Consider the following 23,811-nt stretch of genomic DNA (forward strand, 5'->3'; position numbering starts at 1 on the left):
TGGGATGGACTTCCCCAGAAATAATCACGCTCCATCTAAACTCATTCGGTGCTGTTATATGCCAAGAAGGGACAATTTTTAAGCTACAGGATGAGCTTACTGGCAACCTATTTGCATATGACACATCAGAGCTCATTAATATCATGACAAAAATCAGTCTTCAGTGATGAGATAGCTAAAGATGTACGTTCAATGGATACTTTGGGTCATGACTTGTATGAAGCCTTCAAAACCCAAAGAATTATCCAAGGCTCAATTAATCTAATCTATGGGCTCCAATCAAGAACAGATTAAAGCTGTGCTCAAAATGCAAAGAAGAGAGAGTCATAGTGAAGACGGCAGAGACTATTCTAGAGCTAACCGCAGGGTCACTGTTCGCTCATCTCCTGGTTATGTCTAGATCTCAGCATATTTTTGATTTACATGAGTGTTTGAGGAAGTACTCTAAGAAAGTACAATCAGTGTTCAAATGTGATCGAACAATGCACATGTATCAGGTGAAAAGCAAACTAATGCACATCTTGCATAGTCTTGCTAAAACAGGACCCACTGACAATATGACAGCCAGTACCTTATGCCAGCAGACCCCTTTGAGTATAACAATCATAGATGGTATGGTTGAGGTACAAGCTCTTGAAAAACCAGAAACTTCACACTTGCCAAGATTTGGCTGACTTCATTATGAGGCTACAGAGTAAAATATTAGACCTGTGATGAAATCCACCTTGTGTTAGACATATACACAGGAATCAATTAAAAATACTACCAGAAAGAAGTGGCTCCATGACACTACACCTATCTGATACCACAGTGGTTCTCAAACTGTGGGTCGGGACCCCAAAGTAGGTCACGACCCCATTTTAATGGGGTTGCCAGGGCTGGCTTAGACTTGCTGGGGCCCAGGGCCAAAACCCGAGGGCTCCAGCCCTGGGAAGCAGGGCTCAGGTTACAGGCCCCCCGCCTGGGGCTCAAGCCCTAGGGCTTTGGCCACCCCAGCCAAGGAAGGTGGGGCTTTGGGCGGGGCATGGGCAGGCTCAGGCTTCGATCCCCCAGCCCCGCTGGGGTCCTGTCATAATTTTTGTTGTCAGAAGGGGGTTGCGGTGCAATGAAGTTTGAGAACCGCTGCGATACAAAAATCATTGACTCCATGAACATCTCCAATGTCATAACGAAGAAGCTACACTCTCATACTCAGATGAAGTATGAGTTAACCACATACCCTGCAGGAAAAACACTTATGCGAAGAAATGCTGAGAGAATTTCATCATTGCATGGTATAATGAAGCTGCTGCCTCACACTGTTCAGTGGAGTTTCTTCTTAGTTACCATAAGGAAGCTAACACTAAAATTATCTTGCATATCATCAATGCCACAGAGAGAGGTGCAGCTAGACTCTGCATTTTGGCATTGGACATAGATGTTTCAGTGCTCCAAGAGACACTACCCAAGACTTCCTCAAAATTCTGCTGGGGAACAGAATTGTTGTATATCCCTCAGACACGTATTCCTCTCACTTGGACCATTAAAAGCCACTGCACAGCAAGATTTCCATATCCTTTCAGGATATGACACTATTGTATTTGGTTCAGCCTCTGAACACTCTCTCCTCACTCTGAAGGTGCTTGGAACGGCTGATACAGTCACTGATGAGGTCATAAATGCACTGGAGACATTCATATGCCAAGTTTACCATTTGAAGACTAACATTATGACATGTTCAGAGCTACACTGGTGGCTGTTTTCCAAGAAACAGAGAAAAATTGCCATTGACATGGTGTGCATTTATACCTCCTACCAAGAGGGCAAATTATCAAGAAATGGAGTGGTTCCAAGATGTTCAAGCACACCCAAAACTACATTCCTCTACTGGGCATGGACGAGTCTTGGAAAATGGACTGATCACAACAGTTCTGTGAAATACCATGCGATCCTGAATCAATCCTTCAGCTAATCAAATGCTTGTGTGCAAAAACCAGATGCTCACCACCCTGCAAATGTATGGCCAGCAGTCTGCCTTGTACAGAGATGTGACAATGTGGCACAGAAGATGGTTAGCATGACAGCAGGTCTAGAGTTGGTGCCCTAGACAGAGATGACACTGATGATGACTTCAGTGAATAAATGGTTTCAGTCCTACATGTCAAGGACAACTTCCCTAGGATCAACAAAAGTCAAAATGTTTTTTTTTAATTAAGCAATGCAGCTGTGTGTTAAAATATAATTTAAAAAACTGTTGATTTTAAAATATTTTCTCAAATATATATCTATTTAATTGTTCGACGTTTGTCATGCTTGTTACCACTGTGTTTGTGAAAGAAAGGGCTTTTAAAGGATATCCATCTCAGCCCACTTCCGATGATACTGTACTATCAACATTTCCACCCACCAGAGAACCTGAACCAGGAAGCCAGGGCAGAGAATAGAGAGTCCCTCTGCCATACTGCAAAGGCGACACCACTGAAATTACGACTATGTAGATTTTTACTAATCAAATGACACATCCTTTACTTCTCCATCAGTAACTTGCTCATGGAATGAGATTTTTCTACATTATGCTCATTACGTTGGTCAATTCTCAGTTAATGACTTACTGATGACTACAGTATTTTAAAGAACCATTGTTCTTAGACTACAATGCATCAGTCTTTATAAAAATAAATTGTAAATATATAAATACTTTGAAATCTATTTTTCTATTTACTCTCCAGTGTCCCCCAACATTTTCCATGGTGCTTCAAACCATTCTCCACTTGGCCCTCTCAAATTCTGTGTGTTCAATCTTGAGGACAGCATGCAAAAAACTGCACATCACTAGCATAAGTCAATATAATTTATATGCACTAAACCCATATGTCCTTGATTTGTGTGTGAAGATGGGGTTTTTGCATGTAGATCTTATTTGCACACACAATGGCATGCAAAAAGACTGTCCCTGCAAATGGTTGGACTGAGGAGAGTTACATGAACAAAACAGAAGTCACACTATGAAAGTCTGGCACTTAAGTATCTTGGTTGGACCTCTTTCAAGTCCATATTTAGAAGTGTGCCTTTAAAGAAAACTTCTACTTTGTATTGTAAAATATATTTGTGATCTTACTAAAGCTATATATGAATCATGCAATGAAGATGTTAATGAAAATTAACCACTTCCATTGTAAAAAGTTTGAGAATTTGATTTAACAATTACTACTTTTGTCAGCACATAACTTTATGCATTAGCCAATAGGACTACAAATTGAGAAATAATCTTCAAACCCCAATAAACAAACAGTAATAAGTATTCAAAGTAACCAACTGGCTTGAAAATGATTGTTGGGGGATTGTTTTATTGATATTTTATTTTCAGTGTGCCCACTCAAATGGCAGTTTTTCCATTTAAAATTTTTTTTTTCTTTTTTTTTAACTAATTCTCTTCAATTGTGTAATTTTTTTCTTTTCACAGCATCGGTTCCATAACATTTGTTTTAAGTACATTTAGCAGATAAGCCAATCAGACTACATTAATGAGCAAACCTCAGGGTATTTTGCAACTCATAGCAAATGAAATTATGTATCCACAGTCAAAGCATAATTGAGTAAGTGGCAGGATGAGCTTCTCCCCAGTTATGGCTATCCACTCAATAAGCCATAACTATACTTCAGAGAGGTTAACTGACTCATTCAATTCTTTGCCTCTGCTGAGTGAATTGACCTGAATTAGAAACTGATCTTACCAAATATAAAAGCTGAGTTAAAAGGGGAGTTATTGGCATTTATTGTACCCAATGTCTTTTGCAGCAACAGCTTCAGAACAGCCATGCATTCTTATTGGCCAGGAGGTTCCTCTACATGTACTACAGCATTGTATTATAAAATATAACATAAACTCTTTTTATTTTTCTACTGAAATTTGGTCTGCATTTAAATATTCAGAAGCAGATGACTCCAGTTTACCTGAGAAATACTGGGATCTGACGAGGACTGAGTAACTTTAATAAGATTTTCCACAAGTGATTTTGCTTCAACTACCGCACTATGTGATGCTCGTCTTGCCGCAGGCACTAGAAGGATGACATTTTTACAACAACATTTATTTTGAGTATGTACAAGGGAGGAACTAAAGTCTATCAGAATGTAGGTGTATGCTCTGTTAATTCCCCATAGTGCTCGACCAAGGACTCTTAATTCTGTCTTTCACCATCCCTTGCTATTCCATTCCTGACCTGGGTCTCTCCACAAAGCTTTGCCAATGCACTTAAATGATGACATTCACCACCACCTGCTATTCCAGTCCTGGGCCCCTCAAGCAGACTGCCCCTAATACCAGTTGTACGGTAGCTTTGGGATAGTGACATGAACAAGTCCAAACTCATTTTTAGCGACTAATTCTGATTCTGAACCTTTTCCTCTTGTTTTGCAAACTGGGCACTGGTGACAGTAAAGCATTTCAGTATGTCCTCCAAGCATACTATCAGGGTCAGACAAACTAGCCAACAAAAAACACTGAGGCTTCTAGCTGAAAAGTGCATTTCTTGTGGAAATGTCACATTGCTACCATTACAACCACTGAATGAGCATTAGAAAAATAAAAGTTATGTTAAATAACTATTAACATCAAAGCTACATTTCAACTGCATCTTTTTTGAGGAAGTTAGTACTAAAGACCAGATTGCAAATTAGTGTTTCCAAAGAGAAGCCATCCCACTGCATCAGTTGAAGAGTTAGCATACAAAGTTACCAAAAGGAAACATCTTTTCTTGGGATTGTTTTAGCCTCCTCCTCTCTCTTGCCGACAACGGTCGATCCTGTAAATAAATCAAATCAGTATTAATAGTGGCAGTCATGGTGGTTTTTCATTTTGTCATATCTGAAATGAAAACTTTTGTCTAAATGCACCTGGAAAAGATGGCTACTAACTAAAGTTTTCAGGCAGTTCAGCATACATTGTATTAATTTTTCCATGGTGATCTTGATCAACACACCTAATTCCTGTAGGAAAGGAGCCTCCAGCCTCCTTATTTCAATTAAGGGAAAGAGGAGCTGGCTTTCTTTCCTCCTACCTGATCAATCAGATGCAAAACAGAAACTGAATCACAGAGGATAGCTTCTGTACATTTCTTTTCCCCACCCCACATGCTTTTGGAGCAAACCACTCAGAAGAAATAGTAAGAAAATGACAAAAATAAATATGCACATAAAATGTTCAGAACAAACCTTAGGAATTTCTCTCTCACTATTTTTAGAGCTATTTACAGACTCTGTAACTTCAGTGCCACACTGATCTGCAGGGCTATAAGTTGTCTTCACATTCACATCAGGAAGAGAAGGTAAGGGCCGCGGAGCAACTGCTCTGAGCTTAGAGAGAATTAGAAGGTGATTACAGTCTCATTTCCTCTTTCAACAAATTAAAATGTTCTGAAATCTAGAACTGCAAACACCAAGCTGGCAATCCAGGATTGGGAGTCAGGACTCTTGGATCCTACTCACAATTTTACCATTGCCTTATTGTGCCCCACCACTACCCATCCACCCACCCACTTTTCCCTAACTTCCTTATATTCCCTGTTTACATTCAGCTAACACCCTCACCTCAAAACCCCACGCAAAAACAACTAAAATGGCATTGGACGCTCACCGCATTGTTCACTATGCTTGTATGTCATACCCTTTTCCTCCAATCCTTGGTCTGTCTATTTACACTGTCAGCTCTCTCTGGGGATAAGGACTGTCTCTAACTACACCTCTACCCTGATATAATGCTGTCCTCGGGAGCCAATAAAATCTTACTGCGTTATAGGTGAAACCGCATTATATCAAACTTGCTTTGATCCGCAGGAGTGCAGAGCCCCGCTCCCCCCCAGAACGCTGCTTTACCGCGTTATATCCAAATTCATGTTATACCGGGGTAGAGGTGTATATGTTCCGTACAGTGCAAACCACAATAAGGATCCAGTCTCAGCTGGGGTTTCTAGGTACTACTGTAATAAAATTAATAAATAATAATAATAATAATAATAATAATAATGTCATATAATCTTTCTGGGCTTTAATTTGCTCATGTCCCGTTGAAGGATTATAATTTTGTACCGCTGAGTGTTGAGAGACTTACATATTATACAGTGCTTTTTGATCCTTGGACAAAAGGCACCCACAAAAGTATATTTCCAAGGCCCACAGAGTTACTCATTTTGTTATAATTCAATTCTATGGATGTGTAAGAAATGAGATTATAAACAGAGTGGAGATGGTTCAACTAGTAGAAAGGATCTACAAACTGTTACAATCTTTTTGTAGGATGGGAAGAAAAACTACTGTAGTAGTACACTGCCATTTTAAAAGATCAAATTGTCAGATAGATTTTTATCTGCACCTTCTCTGAACAGACTTCATCTAGCTCCCTTTTCTTCTGCCATCGCTGCCGTGAGAGAGAAGGTTCACAGAAAGAGCTATGAGGCTGTAAGTGAAAAGTGATTTTTTCCTGAACATCTTCTGGATTTCCATGAGAGGCTTCATCCTAAAAAGTGAAAATATTTTTCTAATCTTTAGGCATGTGTTTTCCTGATTCCAACACAGACTTGTTCTTGCACATACAAAAACTCCTCACTTAAAGTTGTCCCGGTTATGTTACTGATCAATTAGGGAACATGTTCATTTAAAGTTATGTAATGCTCCCTTCTAACGTTGTTTGGCAGCCTCCTGCTTTGTCTACTGCCTGCACGAAGAGGAGTCCATTACAGTTAGCTGGTGGGGGCTTGGAGCCAGGGTGGACCAGCAGCCCCCTCCATCAGCTCCCCTGAATTCCCTGTTTAGCAGCTGCCCAGCAGGTTAGCAATTGCAGCTGTCCCTCCCAACACTGTCGTGTGCCACTCCTGCCCTCTGCCTTGGAGCTGCTCCTCCTGCTTGCTGTGGGGGGGGGGGGGAGGAGAAAGAGAAGGAAGAGGGGGGCTAATATCATGGTGTCCCCCTCCCCCCTGCACCCCACTTACCCCATCTTCCATAGAGCAAGGGGGACACACAAGGCTCAGGAAGGAGGGAGCTTGCTGATCTAATTAACAAGGCAGTGTACTTAAAGGGGAAATGCACATATCCTTCCATTCCTGCTGCCTTGTAGAGTGTGAGAGTTAACCCTTGAGGGCTCAGCCAATTGCTAATTCATCATTTAGCTGTAAGGGAAATATCCCACCCTCTGACTCCTCCACTTCAACCAAGCCTCACTGTGTACCAGTATTAAATTGTTTGTTTAAGGTGTGTGTGTGTGTGTGTGTGTGTGTGTGTGTGTGTGTGTGTGTGTGTGTGTGTGTGTGTGTGTGTGTGTGTGCGCGTGTGCGCGCGAGAGAGAGAGAGAGAGAGAGAGAGACACAGACAGTCTTTTGTCTGGTGAAAAAGAATTTCCCTGGAAACTAATCCCCTCATTTACATTAATTCTTATGGGGAAATTGGATTTGCTTAACACTGTTCTGCTTAAAGTCGCATTTTTCAGGAACATAACTACAACATTAAGTGAGGAGTTACTGTGTTGACAAAGGCCACTTCACCCTTTGAAATGCTATGAATTTTACCTTAATCACAACCACATAAACATCTATTTGGTTGTCAGTCTGCAAAAATGCCTGTGATCTCGTCTTTTAAATTACAGACAGGAAAAAAGCAATCAATAAATAAAATAAACCACCCCAAAAAAACAACCAAAAATACTACATTAACACTGCAACAAGATGAACATTTTAAATAAACTGAAGTTAGAATATTCAAAATTATGCTCCCCATCACAATTAGCATGTTAGTTGAACAGGAAACCATAAACAAATTTCACAAGTTCTGTACACTTATGTCTCTGTCGTAATACTGCAATATCCAGTGTTAGTATTTTACAACAAATACGTGTTAGCAAAATTTCAGATATGTTCCACCATTCTAATAGCAACTTCAGAAAACCATTTTGTAATGCAATAATAATCCTTCTCCAAAACTCAAATATTCTAGGGGAAAAGATAGTCACTAGACTACATAATTTCCCTTTAAAGAAATACAACTATTTTAAAGCCAACAAACTAAGCAGAACTATAATGCTAGAACACTTACTTGAATTATGACAGGAACAAATGATGCTAGAAGCTTCTCAGTGGAGTCCAAGCTCTGAAATAAGAAGTTACTACATTTTCATGAACGAACTAAAATAAGAGCAAGCTTAGTAAAGTGTATATATTAGCAATATGAGAAAGACAGACTTTAAAAGTCTCATTCTAGAACAGAACTCGGTGAATCACTAAGTGAATAAAACAATGTCCTATATAGGATTGAATGGAAATTACAGCTACACATTCAAGATAGACCTACTGTTTAAATCCAAGGCCTAAGACACAATAGGGAAATCAACTGTATTTTACTTTAATATACTTTCATTAAGAGCTAAAATATTGCTGACCCTTGTGCATGTGCACTAGAGAGAGACAAGGGCAAAGAAGCCCTTTACCCGCTTCCCCAGCACATTCATGTAACAGAATCATTTTGGCTGCAGATGCTGAAGAGTGCAGGGGAAAGGGCAACGTTCAAGGTTTCTGCATCCACCAATCACCCAAATGAGGCACTCTGGAAGCCGGAAAGGAGGGAGGGCCAGGATACTTTAACATTTTCCCTCATCCCAAGGCTTCTTTTTTCTGGTAGTTTCATTTCCTGTTTACTCCTTCACTCTTCTCTTTAGTAATCACATCTCCATTAAACAAATTTTCCTTTCCCCTCCTTCTGTCTTCCTTTAAAATCTCTTCATCTCTCTCTTCCTCCTTCCCTTCAGTTTCTTCCCCTACATCAGTGGTCCCCAACCTTTTTCGTCTGGACCAGCCACAGAGGATCGTGGTGGCAGATGACCATCCGCCAAAATGCCGCTGACAAGCAGCAATGTCAATAGGCGTCACCGCTGACAAACAGTGTCATCCAGGCGTCGCTGCCGAAATGCTGCCTCTGGATGACACTGCTTGTTAGTGGCATTTCGGCGGATGCTCATCTGCCGGCCAGTACGTGGGCGCACTTAGACGCCATGGCACCCGCGGGCACCGCATTGGGGACCCCTGTCTTACATTTTCATTCCACCATCCTCCACCTTCTCTAACTCCATTTCCATTATACTCTCCCTTCTTCCTCCAATTCCCATCCCAAATTATGGCTGAACATGGCAGAAAGAGATAGAGAAGCATAGACCATTTGGAACAAGGATGTAGGAGCTCCGAACATTTTCTTGCCTCGTCCTTTTTACAGTTGGAAGCAGACAATTTTTTATCCCAGGCAAGAATAATAAAGACAATTAAGGTTTGAGCCCCAGCCTTTGTCTTATACAGAAGCAGTGCTGCAGAGACACTAGGGCTTCTAACTCAGTGGCTCTCAAACTTTTTTTTTTTACTGGTGACCCTTTTCACATTGCAAGTCTCTGAGTGCAACCCCCCCCCCATAAATGAAAAACACGTTTTCATACATTTAACACCATTATAAATGCTGGAAGCAAAGCAGAGTTTGGGGTGGAGGGTGACAGCTCGCGACTCCCCATGTAATAACCTCGCAACCCCCTGAGGGGTCGCAACTCCCAGTTCTAATTGCTTCAGCACCCCAAGAGCCTGATCAGAAGTGCCCCACTTTGAAAGGTAACATTTGTTCACCTTCGTTCTTTCTATAAACGATTCACTAGTTCAACCTTCTACCAAGAACATTTAAGAGTTAAATAATTACCTGGTCATCATTTTCCTTTTGGTCCTTTGAGACAGGCTGCAGGAGTTTAAAGGTGTCATCTCCTTCATTTGCGACATCAACAGCAAAGTGCTTAGAATCCAAAATTTCAGTTCTAGAACCTGGCTCTGAGTTTTGCTGTAGTCGGTCTTCCTTAGTCTGTGGGCCATTAGATGTTATTTTAGATTCTACTTCACTAGGAATGCTTAAGCACCTTGCTTTGTTATCCTGTAGTAAGTGATCACTTTTAGAGTAGTTCCTCCTTTCAGACAGTAAAATATCAATATCCACTTTGCTAACTGTTGCTATGGAAACTCCTGTGCTGTTCTTTTCATTCTTGTTTGCATTTTTTTCAGGCTCAGCTGCTGGTTTCTCTGAGGGATAAATTTCAAAAGTTTTATCTTTGATTAAATGTTTTTCTTCATTCTGTAATTAAAAAAAAAAGCAGAAGTGGAATTACCCCGAGGAATATTTTAGATGCTCCAAGAAGTCACCTGCATACCAGACAGTCCATAAAGTGATAGTGAAACAAAATCATAATCAAGTACTATTTGGAACCATCAATAAGGGGTATAACAAAGACTCTCATAAGTTTTTAAGTCTGATGAGAAGCTTGGCACTTCAGATGTCAACACAGCCTATTCCATAAGCAATGCACCCACTTGGCCCCGATGATCACAAGTGATAAACAGGGTTCTCCTAGTAGCTCTCCAAAATGTATTAAACCACATATTTAACGCTTCAATATTAAAACAAACACCAACTGGCAAACAGTGCAGAAAATGAACAGCAGGCAAGTGATTCATCTTTGTGACTCGATCTATCTGGATCACTGTAAAGCAGTGGTTCCCAAACTGGGGTTCATGAAATGTTACGGGGGGGTTCTTGGGGAAAAATTCCCTAATGGCAGATAGAGCTGTCCCTAGGGACCCCAGGCAGCACGGAGCCAGCAGTCCAAAGCCCCTGGATTTCCAAGAGCTAAGCAGATCAAAGCAAGAATATCTATCACACTAAGGACATTTAAATTTCAAGACTCCTTATAAGAAATGGAAAGGGAGGTGGATATTTTTTGCTGTATTAAAAATTAAATAGGCAGCTAGTATTGTTTTGAAAATTATTATGAAGGACAAGTTTAAGCTTTGTTGTAATGTGTGTTGTTTGCCTGGACTACTCAAGACCTGAGTGCTTGTGTAGGAGGAACTCCTTGAGCTGGCTTCTTAAATACCTTCAAGCTGTTTCACATCTGATATTCCTTGATAAAACATAGGAGCCTTGTCTTATAACAGGCTTACTCAAAGTGATATAAGCTACGAAAGTGAGATCTTGGAAGAGTGTTACTGTTCTCACAATGTAATAAAAATACTGTAATGATAAATAATAGTGTTTAATAAACATGTCGTAAAAACAAATTTTATATTTCCAAGGTCACTACTTTTATAATTTATACTCAGGTAAAGGAGAAAATCCCTGGAAATATTCATTTTTAGGAGGGGGTTTGCGAGATTTGAATTTTAGTGATAGAGGTCCACAATTTGTTAGTTTGGGAACCACTGCTATAAAGTATTCACCTTGAGTAACAAGCAATTTTCCTCAAACATATAATTGATTTTCCACTCACAAGCTGCAGCAAACATTTTCACTGTCAACATTTGCCTGTCATTAAACATTTGCTAGCATTTCTGTTAGTACAGTGACTTCTGATACTCTGCTGGGTACACAGTGTCACAGAATTCACATGATTGTGCCACATGCAAAAGTTAATGCAACCGTAAGGTTAAAAAAAATCCACATGACAGCTTCACAGAATAAGGATTAGGTATAACGTTTCATGAGTATCTTTCAGTAAAGACCAGTGCAATTAGTTTTACTGATCTGTGGCTATTTTCTTAGCTCCAATTGCAGATGAATACAGCTCCTCTCCTCCTTTATTTGTAGTTTACAGAGTTTTATTGAATATAAATATATTAGGAAAACACAAAGCATTTCAAAATATATTTTTATATATACATTTACACAAATATAAAAAAAAAAGAACAGACGTATCCTTTGGACAAAAGTAACTTACGGCTCTATATCGCCTGGCTTGCTCAGAGGGATGTTTTTTGTGTGTGATGGTTCCATTATTATATCCAGTCTTCACTGAGATCACGGAAGCAGCACTTCTGGGCTTAGAATCAGATATTTTCTTATGATTTTTGGCTGTTTTTCTTTAAAGAAAATGGCAACAACAACAAAAAAAGGACAAAAGCTCTAAGGACAAGGACTTTAAGATGTTTGTGGTTTCTACTACCTTATTAAATAGATGCCATCCAGCTACAGAATCCTTTCACCTTTATAGAAAATATTTTAAATTTCCACTGGATTACAGAGTTTCTATCTGAAGTGCTAAACACTAGGCTTGATTTTCTCTGCTTTGTATCTTGTATAGCAGTGATCTCCAACCTTTTTATGCAGAAGATCACTTTTTGAATTTAAGTGCAACCCAGGATTTACTCAGGCAGTTCCCTGAGGTGCCTCGCTCACTCCTTCCCACCTCTCTCCGTCACTTGCTCTCCCCCACCCACACTCACTTTCACCAGGCTGGGGCCACGTTTCAGGAGGTGGTGCAGGCTCTGGGCTGAGGCCGAGGGGTTCCGAGCGTGGAAGGGGACTCCCGGCTGAGCCTGGGGTAGGGGGTTGGGGTGCGGGAGGGGCTCAGGATGTGGGCTCCCACAGAACGGCACTTACCCTCGGTCGGCTCACAGTTGGCAGCACAGATGGGCTAAGGCAGGCTCCCTGCCTGCCCCGTGCTGCTTCCAGAAGTGGCCAGCACACCCCTGCAGTCCTTGGGTGGGGAAGGCAGAGGTCCCCATCTGCTGTTCCTGCCTGCAAGCACTGCCCCTGCATCTCCCATTGTCCACAGTTCCCCATTCCCAGAAAATGGGAGCTGCAGGGGAGATGCTTGCACATGGAGACACACACTCACGTCCCCACACACACACCCCCAGCTGCTTCTGGGAATGGTATGGGGCCAGGGCCCCACTGCGCTGCCGGATTTTGAGCAGCCAGATATCACAATAAACTGTCAGAGGCTTCAGGATCGACCAGCTGATTACAATCTACAGGTTTGTGACCACTGCTGTATAGTCATTTTCAGCTGTGCAAAGTTAGAATATTAGTGGCACTTTGCATAGATTTGATAGTAATTTACATCCACTTTGCATAGGTGTAAGTGACTGCACAGTGTACAAACCAGAAGACAATAAGGCTCATCCATGTGGAGAAATATTTGGCAATTAAGTTTATTGCCATTATGTCTCAAAAACTGGAAGCAATGAAGTGGTTAACCAAATCTGATGACAAATTTTATATTCAACTTTTTTGTCCAACATCTAGTTAAAAACAAGCAAAAGGAACTTGTCTTTTGGTGATTTCAGATATGATGAAGTGGCCTGAACAAGGACTGATAAGGAAACGGAAGTGACGATATATATTTCCTATCCATATTTCAGATTTAATGTCTGTCTTTATCTCACTTTTCTATTTGGTGCAAGAATTGATCACAGATTTACTACAGAACTTGGAATTTGCATAGTTTATTAACTGGATGATTTGTAATTTTCTCAAATGTCACAGAATGGTTTATAATTTTTGCCATTATCTCCTCTCAACTTGTGAGCTCTCTCTTGTCTGTGTATGCTAGAATGGTCAGCAGGAGCGAAGCAGTCCTGTTTTTATTTAAATATGAGATACATGAACTGGGATAAACGCAGCGACTGGGGAGAGTGTCTCTCTCATTATTCAACATCCTCTCTCCCATAATCCAAGCTTTCCCCACCCCACCGTCTTTTTGTCTGGCACTGAATGAAGACCAGCCTCTACAGGCTCTCACATATCTCAATCTGAAAGCCACTCCCCCCTCTTCTTAAGTGACCATGATGCTCTTCCTTCAGCCAGAAAGAGGAGTAAACAGACCCTTCAGAGCAGACCCTATGAGTATGTCTATACTGCAGTTAAAAACCCACTCCTAGCCCATCTCAGCTGACTCGGGATCGTGGGGCATGGGCTACAATGCTGTCAAACTGCATTGTATTTGTTTGGACTCAGGCTGGAGCCCAAGATCTGTGACCCTGTAAGGGGGAGCATCCCAGAACCCAGGCTCCAGCCTGTGCCCAAAGTCTACAACAAAATTCTACAGTCCTGTGCAGCCCAATGAGTTCGAGTCAACTGACATGGGCCATCTGCAGGTGCTGAATTGCCGTGTAGATATACCTTAATTCTACTCTGTGCATTAGTGGAAAGGTAGTGCTCATGCAGCTATCTTTCTTTCATCCCACGGTCCAAGTGTATCACAGCTGAAAGAGACTTCAACCTTATTAGTGCAGAGAGTCTCAAGATTACTCCCCAAACCAGGTCTTCTCCATTGCTCCAGCCAAGCTACCTTAGATTTTTAAACTTTATCAAATTGAGGACTACAGGCACATCACATTAAAATTCTCTATGCCCGCAATACTTTGCCGTTTATAGCACTTATCTTCTGAGGATCTAATTGTTTTAAAAATGTTAATTAATCCTTACAACTTTTCTGTTAAGTAGGTCAATATTACCAACCCCATTTTACAGATGGAGAATACAGACAGTCAGACAGGTAACCAACCTGCCTAAGGATCATCAGTTCCAGAGCTATGAAGAAAACCAGGGGTGTCCCAGTCACATACTCTAATGAGTAGTCTACCCTCCCATCTTTCACAAGTTATAATATACTAAAATCAACAGTGGACATGAACCAACCATGGCATTTTTTCCCCCCAAACAATGGATACATTAAGAATAAGGTGTTTAGTTTTTCTATAAGGAGAAACACTGATTCATTGCAGTTAAGTACCAAGTGCTCCTAATTAGGGCAGCCAAATACAACTTCTAACATTTAATCAGGTAAGACTTTTCTGTCTGGCTGGTTTCAAACACTCATCAAAGTAAATGAACAATACGAGGATTTACTTTCTGAAGGTAATATGCAATCCCAAACTTAAATCCACTTTCCTTCTACATAGGCCTAATGTAACTAATTTCCATCTTCTCTCTTAGTTGTCTCCTGTTATAGTTCTCAAATAATTCCTTCCCTCAACAATCTCAAGAGATCCTTTCTGCCCCATACCCTGCAGTTACACACAGCAAAACCAACTTCAACATCCTGCTCCGAAATCTGGCACAAACTATAAAACAGTGATTACAACATTATGCTCAACAATCTGTTACCCAAACCAATAATTGTATATAGAACTATTATTAATAAAATAAATGTATCTTACGCCTTTGTGGCTTCCAAAAACAGAGAGATTTGGCGCTTGATATATGGTTGCCTTAGTATGCTTTTCACATTGGGTCTTTCTTCTGGCTTTTTGCTAAGCATAGTTCTTACTAGTTCCGCCAGTTGTGGACTGTAATCCTTTGGCATTGGTGGCAGCTGTAATTGTATTGAAAGGACATATCATATTAGGAGAATGAATCACTTGTTAATATTCATAATAGGAAGCTGATTGTTTTGATGATGAGATCAATGTACAGCAAACAAAACCATTTACACACTTGCCTACAGGAATTGCTGCATTATTTGAGCATTAGGGCTCTGACTCAGCTAGGTACTTAAACACATCCTTAACTTTAAGTGCAGTAGTCTCACTGCTGTCAATACTTAAAGTTAGCCAAGTGCTTAAGTACCTTCTGAACAGAGGTTTGTGTAAAGTTTAATGAAAGAACTCTATGCAATTTTTTTCTTAATTATCAGATAACCACAAAATACTGCCAATATACACAGAAGATTGCATATAAGAAAATTAATTCCCTGGTAAGCTGGATTCAGAAATTTTAAAGCAAGATATTCAAAGCTGGTCAGCTGTACTTTCTAAGATTTGCAAATGAAAATTTAGTCACAGAGAATCTTCAGTTTATTTAAAACATTTTTGTTACAGCTGAAGATCAGGATTTAAATGTGTTTTTATAACATGCTAAACCAAGTAAGGAACTAACATTGAGCTAAAGTAATCCAGCTGTATATCAAACAAGAAAATACCCTGAGATGATTCTTTGCATAGTGTTAAAAGTGGAAACTTTATACTCAAAAGTGCTGAAGTGACTTATTTACTCCAATCTACTAGCTGCACAAGGTGAATAAAAGAAGATTCTAGAGATACCTTAAAAAGAAACTACTTTCTGAATCTGCCATTACATCAGTAGGTACCCACATCTCACACCAAACATTAGAATGGACAGGATGATGCAGTGTTCCCATCACATGTGGAAAAAAAAATTATACTAACCCCACAAATCGGAGTTGAAATTCTTACTTTTGATTGAAAACAGTTATCTCAAGTTCCAGACACAAGATTGGATTACAGGTCTGAATATACAGATTTTGCATGATTGAGTATCCACATCAGAAGGGTCTTCTTACTGTAGCATATTTCCAAAATGTTTTCACTGAACCAAAAACAACTTTAGATCAGTTTTTACCTTTCCTTCAATAATTCGATAAACTAAAGAGTTCATGTCTTTAGCGTTGAAGGCATGTTTCAGCGTGGCCATTTCATAAACACAACAGCCCAGAGCCCAAACATCAGACTGAAAAGAAAACCAGAAAAATAAGCATAAGCACTTCAGATGCAATACTGAAAAATTACTTTATAAGTAGATATTATGCTCCTGAACAGCCTATTAGGAACAGACTGTTATGCTGAGTTGGCAGCCACTATAGTTAAGATCACAACCAAATTACACTATAAACTTTTGGTTATGGCCTCAGGTAATAAAACTGGTTTATAGTGAGTATGGCCACATTTACGCTGAAGGGTAAGGAGAATATTTCTGAAAAGTGTGAAGAAAGTTGATCTGTTACTGAGTTATAGATCATTAAAAAAAATCCTAATTTCAATTACTGGCTTGTTTCTAACATTTCTGCGAGTTTCTTTAGCACCAAGGAGTTCTGAAACTAATTCTTTCTTCAGACTCCTCACTTAACGTTGTAGTTATGTTCCTGAAAAATGCGACTTTAAGCGAAACAATGTTAAGCGAATCCAATTTCTCCATAAGAATTAATGTAAATGAGGGGGTTAGGTTCCAGGGAAATGTTTTTCACCAGATAAAAGACTATATTAAACCAACAATTTAATACTGGTACACAGTGATGATGATTGCGAAGCTTGGTTGAGGTGGAGGAGTCAGAGGGTGGGATATTTCCTTTACTGCTAAATGATGAACTAGCAATTGACTGAGCCCTCAAGGGTTAACTTTCTCACTCTCCAAGGCAGCAGGAATGGAGGGAGATATGCACATTTCCCCTTTAAGTACACTGCCTTGTTAATTAGATCAGCTTGCTGAGACTGCAGCTGCTGCAAGCTCCAGCCATCCTGAACCCTGGTGTGTCCTCCCTGCTCTATGGAAGATGGGGTAAGCGGGGTACAGGAGCAGGGGGATACTCTGACATTAGCCCCCTCTTCTTACCCTCCCCCCACAGCAATGCAATGTAATATTTAAGGGCTATCCCTAGCCATTTGGGTGCCCTACGCAGCCCCCCATGGGGGGGCTGTGAGGGCCCCAGGCCTCCCCTCTGGGAGGCAGGAGCTGTGGGGGGGCACTTTGGGGGCCCCCACAGGCCCAGAGTGGCCTTGAGGGATTAGCAGGGGGCCAGGAGCAGCCCGCTCTGCTTCCCTTGCCCTGGTCCCAGCCGTGTCGCTCAGGGGAGGAGGCTTGGGGGAAGGGATCCCCCACTCACTGGCAGCATCGGGAAGTGGAGCAGCCTAGCTCAGCCTGCCCTACTCCTTGAGCTCCCAGCCGTGGCATTCCACTTCCCAACCCGAGCAACATGGCTGGATCTAGGGCAAGGGAAGTGGAGCAGGCTGGGGCCATGTCTCTCCGCTTCCTGCCACCAGTGAGTGTGGGGGGCGATCCTTCCCCCCCACACTCACCAGCGACAGGAAGCAAAGCACTGCGGCTGAGAGCTGGAGGAGCAGAGCAGGCTGGGGCCAGGTTGCTCTGCTTCCCGCCGCTGCTGGTGAGTGCGGTGTCGCTGGGGAAGAGGCAGAATGGGGGTGGGCAGGGCAGAGCAGGTGGGAAGCGTAAGAGGCAGGGCAGAGGGAGTTGTCCGAGGCCACACCCCCCCCAGGGATGGCCCTGCCCCTTGTAGGGGGGGCCAGCTGAGGGATAAGGCTGGTCGCTGGGGCTGCCGCATATGCAGGACACAGCTGCCTAGGGCACTATGAAATTTGGGGCAATTTGGTGCCCCAAATTTCATGGTGCCCTACACAGCTGCGTATGCCTAAGGACGGCCCTGCAATATTTCACATGTACATTTATTTAAAAGATCGTATGAGCCATAAGCACCGACTCCTTCTAGTGCTGGTGGGTGCCCAACCCCACTCTACCCCCAGCCCCGCCCCGACTCCACCCCTGCCCCGCCCCGATGCCAACCCCTTCCCCAAAGTCCCTGCCCCTATTTGACTCCTTCCACAAATCCCCACCCCTGCCCCATCTCCTCCCCTGAGCACACCACGTTCCACTCCTTTCCCCTCCCTCCCAGAGCTTGCTACAGCTATTTGGCACTGGGAGGGAGGAGCGGAGACATGGCGTGCTAGGAGGAGGCGGAAGAGGCAATGAGGCGTGGGTGCAGGGAGCTTGGCTGCCGGTTGGTGGGAGCACCCACAGAATTGGCGCCTATGGTATAAATTATGAGTATATTTGAATACTGAGCTACCTTCCCTTACATGTTCATCTCCATACTTGTAAATGCCTAATAGGTTTTTTTGGTTTGTTTTCTTATTACATACATAATGGCAATTTTAAAGATAAAGCCTTTCCCAATTATCTTAGGCTTCATATGCCAGTGTCCTAACATACATTTAAACAAAGGGTTTTTTTGTACTGGAACTGGAACTTACACTGATAAAGTCAATTGACAAAACCTGGTCCTAACAAATTAACACAAGTTGACAATTCACATACACTAAAGAAAATTAAATTCCTTTAAGATAGCTTTCTGTGATTAATTTTTTTCCCTGTGGGTAATAGTAAAAAAGGCAGCAAAAGTTAATCAGCAGTCCCCAAAAAGTGCTTTTTACAGAGGCATTACTTTCATAACACACAAGATTGTAGCGCTCTATGGTTAATAGGTGAGTCAACAAAATAACTCGCATTATCTTCTAGATAATTTATAAACTTCTCAGAGCTTAAGGCTCCCTTAAGTCAACTAACACAATTAGGGCCAATATTTGCATCAATATACTTTACCTTGTAGTTGTAAGGTTTGTTGGAGAACAGTTCAGGACTCATATAATAAGGTGTGCCAATGAGAGTACTGGCCATATCATACTGATTTTCTAACACTCTGGCTATTCCCAGATCTCCCACTTTGATTATATTTGTCCTGGTCAGGAAAACATTTTGAGTTTTGAGATCTCTGTGTAGAATGTGTTTTTCATGTAAATACTGAAAAATAAAGTGTTTCAAGCAAGTTAAACAGTTAATTCCTTCTTTTCCTCTGACCAGAGTCATAAAGGAAAAAGTACAAATGCAACAAAATTACATGTCACTATGCAAGAGATGAATTATAGTTAACATCATCATACTAATATGTTCATGTTAACATATGTATATATACAAGTTCGTTCTTTAGTTTAATGTGCCTATACAGAAGCAAAACGTGCAAAATTAAGGCTGAAGCTCAGTCCTTAACTCACTCTCCACTGTGTCTTATTGCAATTGATTTCAGACTCAATCCTGCAGTCCTAGTATGGAATTTTGTCTGAATTAAGGACTGTATGAAGTCAGCGGGAATTTTGCCTGAGTAAGAATTGCAGGATTAGGCCTATGATGAACAAGATCAGATGCTATTGTGGACATCTGCATTCCTAGCCACAACAAACAAACGTAGGAATGGCCATACTGGGTCCATCTAGCCCAATATCCAGTCTTCCAATGGTAACCAACGCCAGATGCTTCAAAAGGGAATGACAAGAAGAGGGTAACCATCAAGTGTTGCACCTCCTGTCACCCAGCCCCTGCATTTGGCAATCAGAGCCTTAGAGATATCCAGAGCATGGGACTGCATTCCTGACCATCTTGGCTAATAGCCATTGCTGGACCTATCCTCCACGAACTTATCTAACTCTTTTTTGAATCCAGTTATAGTTTTTGCTTTCACAACATCCCGATGACAAGTTGCACTGGCAAGTTAAAAATAGAATTTTCAGTCCAACATCCTAACTTCCTTTTGTCTTTTAAAAAAAAACTTTATTACTGTAATGAATTTTTTGTGATTTGATTCCCTTTACATTTTTAAAATTTAACAGACTGAACCAGCTTCAAGTAGAACTTCTGAGTTAATGCTCTGGAAAATTTCACTTAAAACGTAAATTAATTACTGGAGCAAAATAATAAGGTTTTTTGTGCAAACACTTTTTGGTTAAAATTAGTTTTTAAAATGTTATTGATAAGTTTCAGCACAGAGAAAATTTGTGTAATTGAGTTGCAAACCCCTGGAAACAGAAGGTTATGAATAACAGAAACAGCCCCTTAACTAGAACAAAACTTGCTTATATTACAATTCACTGCCAGCCATCATGTCACATTGTCTACAATACTGAAAAGATGGAGGTGAAGTATACAACAGCAACTCGTTTTCTACATGGCTACCTTAGGTTGACATTGATAATCTGTAAGGAAAGTTAACACATCAAAAATAAAATTAAGGGTTTTTTTTTTAATGGAAAGCAAGCAAAAACAGATCTATTTCTTTTAAAATTAAGTTATATGTTACAGTATATTAATACCTGCAATGCCATGGCAATCTGGACAAACCATTCCACCACCTGATTCTCTGGCAAAGGTTTGCCTTTCTGCTCTTTAAGTTTATGATACAGGTCCCCTCCTTCACAGAAGCCCATGACAATATACAACAGGCCATCTTCCCCCTCCCAGGACTCCCTATAGGTGACTATGTTGGGATGTTTCAGCTGAGACAGCAACTGGGCTTCTTGTTCTGCTGCTTTCCTCTCTCGGCTGGATGCATGTTTAAGGTTTAGCTTTTTGATGACATACTGCAGAGGAAAAAAAAAAGATTTATAATGAAAACATCCAAGCTATTAAAAAAACATACTGGCAAATTCTAAAAATCTATAAAACAATGCTTTAAAATACATAGTTACATTTAACAGTGTCCATTATGTTGTAAGAATGGAACAAATATGTCTTCCCCTCACAAATGCACAAACCTGAAATTTAAAACTTTACATATATTATAATTTTAAATCTAAATGCCACCATTTGTATTCTCTTCAGGTAGGCATTTAACTGGTATTATCCTTGCAATTTGCCTTCTTGACCATCCCTAATGTCTATCCTAGTGCTCATCTGCAATAGTTATTAAGCCATCTGCAAATTAGAGGGGTAGTTGTCACAGAGTATGGGGGAGACAAGGCCCTGCACCCCTGGCTTCCTGCGATTCACCATGACTCTCAGCCAGCCAGTAAAACAGAAAGTTTATTTAGGCAACAGGAACACAGTTCAAGACAGGTCTTGCACGTACAGACCACAGGACCCTCTCCCTCAGGTCCATCTTGGGGGGCCAGGGAAGGCCAGGAGGTCTGTCTGGCCTTCTCTTCATTTTCCCAGCCAAATCCAAACAAACTCTTCAGCCCCTCCTCTCCCTTTGTCTCTTTCCCAGGCCAGGAGGTCAGCTTATCTCTTTGTTCTTCAACACCTTTAGTTGGCAACTTTGCAGGGGAGGGGCTCAGGCCATTAGTTGCCAGAAGACAGGTTGTCAGCCATTCTCTGGGCAGACAGGATAAACACTGGCCCCCTAGGGTTCTGCAACAATCACACACCCCATGACACTCGAGAAACGCATAGGGGAAACTGAGGCACCCACACAGTATTCAGAGAAAACATTAAGAACATTCCCACTTTGCCACAGTATTGGTATAAGGTATTGAAAATTTTGAAGGAGTGTAAAATCTGATCAGATCTTCCCTTTTGCTCTTTCCTATAATACAAGACAGTGAAGAAATTAAAAGTAGGTGCAATTAAAACAAATAAAAAGGTAATAATAGTTCTTTTCACATAGAGTGGTGGCCTTTGCACAACACTATATGCTAAGTTGTCCAAGAGATCAAAAGTCCGAATCAGCCTGTTACATAAAATCACATAAAATTGCCTTTAAATTTTGCTTACTTTCATAAGCAAACTATGGTACAAACTGCACTGTTTACATTAAAAAGAACTGTGATAAGGGCTCAAGGTTCCTGATAAAGTCAATGATTGGCATGACAATGAACCGAAAGATTCTACAAGTGAAGGGAAATGTTTGTAGCAGAAGTAACTGCAATGTATTCTGATTAGTTAATTTTTAATAGGATGAGGATGCTACCCCTTCCTGGACATTATTTATCCAGGAGTCACTAAAGAGGAGCAATGGGGTGTATGGACTGGAAGAAGCAAGCTTTACGCACATTGCTACCATCTCCATAGTCTCCAGGTACCAACCATGAGACCATTGGGATGTCTTTCAGGATCAGGACAGCAAAGACCAAAGAAAGGGAACCAGATGATACCACCACCTCCAGCAGCTTCAGCTAAATCCTGAACCTAACATGGGACATGAACTTTAGATTCCTCCCTCATGTTGTTTTCCTTCCCCACTTTATTTCTTCTGTTTTTTTCTAAGCCTGCTAAAACACCATTCACAATGATGGTGTGACTCTGACAAGAAGGGCACGTTAAAACAATGCCTTAGGGTATGTCTACACTACGGGATTATTCCGATTTTACATAAACCAGTTTTGTAAAAACAGATTGTATGAAGTTGAGTGCACGCCGCCACACTAAGCACATTAATTCGGTGGTGTGCGTCCATGGTGTAAGGCTAACGTCGATTTCTGGAGCGTTGCACTGTGGGTAGCTATCCCGTAGCTATCCCATAGTTCCCACAGTCTCCCCCGCCCATTGGAATTCTGGGTTGAGACCCCAATGCATGATGGTGCAAAACTAGTGTCGCAGGTGATTCTGGGTAAACGTCGTCACTCATTCCTTCCTCCGTGAAAGCAACGGCAATCACTTTGCGCCCTTTTTCCCTGGATTGCCCTGGCAGACGCCATAGCACGGCAACCATGAAGCCCGTTCAGCCTTTTTTTACTGTCACCATATGTCTACTAGATGTTGCTAACAGATGCGGTACTGCAGCGCTACACAGCGGCATTCATTTGCCTTTGCAAGATAGCAGAGATGGTTATTAGTCGTTCTGTACTGTCCGCTGTGCCATTGTAAATTGGCGATGAGATGACGGTTATCAGTAATTCTGTACCGTCTGCTGCTGTCATGGGTGCCCTTGGCTGAGGTCGGCCAGGGGCGCAAAGACAAAAATGGGAATGACTTCCCGAGTCAATCCCTCCTTTATGGTATCTAAAAATAGAGTCAGTCCTGCCTAGAATATGGGGCAAGCGTACTAGAGAACCAGCGTCCCAGAGAACTAGAGAGCATAGCCACTCCATGTCAGATCCCGCAGAAATGATAAGCTACATGCCATTCTAGGGGGTGCCCCTGCAATAACCCCACCCGTTGCTTCCCAGCTCCCCCAACCCTCCTGGGCTACCATTCCAGTGTCCCCCCATTTGTGTGATGAAGTAATAAAGAATGCAGGAATAAGAAACACTGACTTGTTAGTGAGATAAAATGAGGGGGAGGCAGCCTCCAGCTGCTATGATAGTCCAGGCAGGACATTAAACGGTGGAGGGGAGAGGAGCCCAGCATCCCGCTGCTATGATAGTCCAGGCAGTACAGAATCTTTTCTTTATACATGAAAGAGAGGGGGCTGATGGAGCTCAGCCCCCAGTTGCTATGATGAAGATGGTTACCAGCCGCTCTGTACCATCTACTGGGAATGACCGGGAGTCATTCCTATTTTCACCCAGGCGCCCCCGGCCAACCTCACCTGAGGCTAGCCAGGAACACTCACGGGCTGATGACAAGGATGGTTACCAGCCCTACTGCACTGTACCGTCTGCCACTGGGGAAGGGAGGAGAAAGGATGCTGCTGTTCATTGCCCCAGCACCGTGTCTACCAGCAGCATGCAGTAGACATATGGTGACACT

The 23,811-nt window shown here is 41.6% G+C and overlaps 1 protein-coding gene across 2 annotated transcripts in view; it reads right to left on the bottom strand.

Annotated features, from left to right (window-relative positions):
- Positions 1 to 23,811, bottom strand: part of NEK4 (NIMA related kinase 4) — a 37,762-nt gene that overhangs the window by 11,851 nt on the left and 2,100 nt on the right. For both annotated transcript variants that reach the window (XM_030568372.1, XM_030568374.1), the window contains exons 2-12: positions 20,496 to 20,762; positions 18,955 to 19,152; positions 16,186 to 16,293; positions 14,985 to 15,139; positions 11,759 to 11,900; positions 9,697 to 10,119; positions 8,062 to 8,115; positions 6,350 to 6,493; positions 5,194 to 5,334; positions 4,718 to 4,784; positions 3,934 to 4,040 (exon numbers count right to left, since the gene is read on the bottom strand). In XM_030568372.1, the coding sequence (XP_030424232.1) occupies positions 3,934 to 4,040; positions 4,718 to 4,784; positions 5,194 to 5,334; positions 6,350 to 6,493; positions 8,062 to 8,115; positions 9,697 to 10,119; positions 11,759 to 11,900; positions 14,985 to 15,139; positions 16,186 to 16,293; positions 18,955 to 19,152; positions 20,496 to 20,762 (1,806 nt within the window). The remainder of the gene's footprint in view (positions 1 to 3,933; positions 4,041 to 4,717; positions 4,785 to 5,193; positions 5,335 to 6,349; positions 6,494 to 8,061; positions 8,116 to 9,696; positions 10,120 to 11,758; positions 11,901 to 14,984; positions 15,140 to 16,185; positions 16,294 to 18,954; positions 19,153 to 20,495; positions 20,763 to 23,811) is intronic.

The sequence above is a fragment of the Gopherus evgoodei genome, chromosome 7 (genome assembly GCF_007399415.2).
Source record: "Gopherus evgoodei ecotype Sinaloan lineage chromosome 7, rGopEvg1_v1.p, whole genome shotgun sequence".
In the NCBI taxonomy this organism is placed as follows: domain Eukaryota; kingdom Metazoa; phylum Chordata; order Testudines; family Testudinidae; genus Gopherus; species Gopherus evgoodei.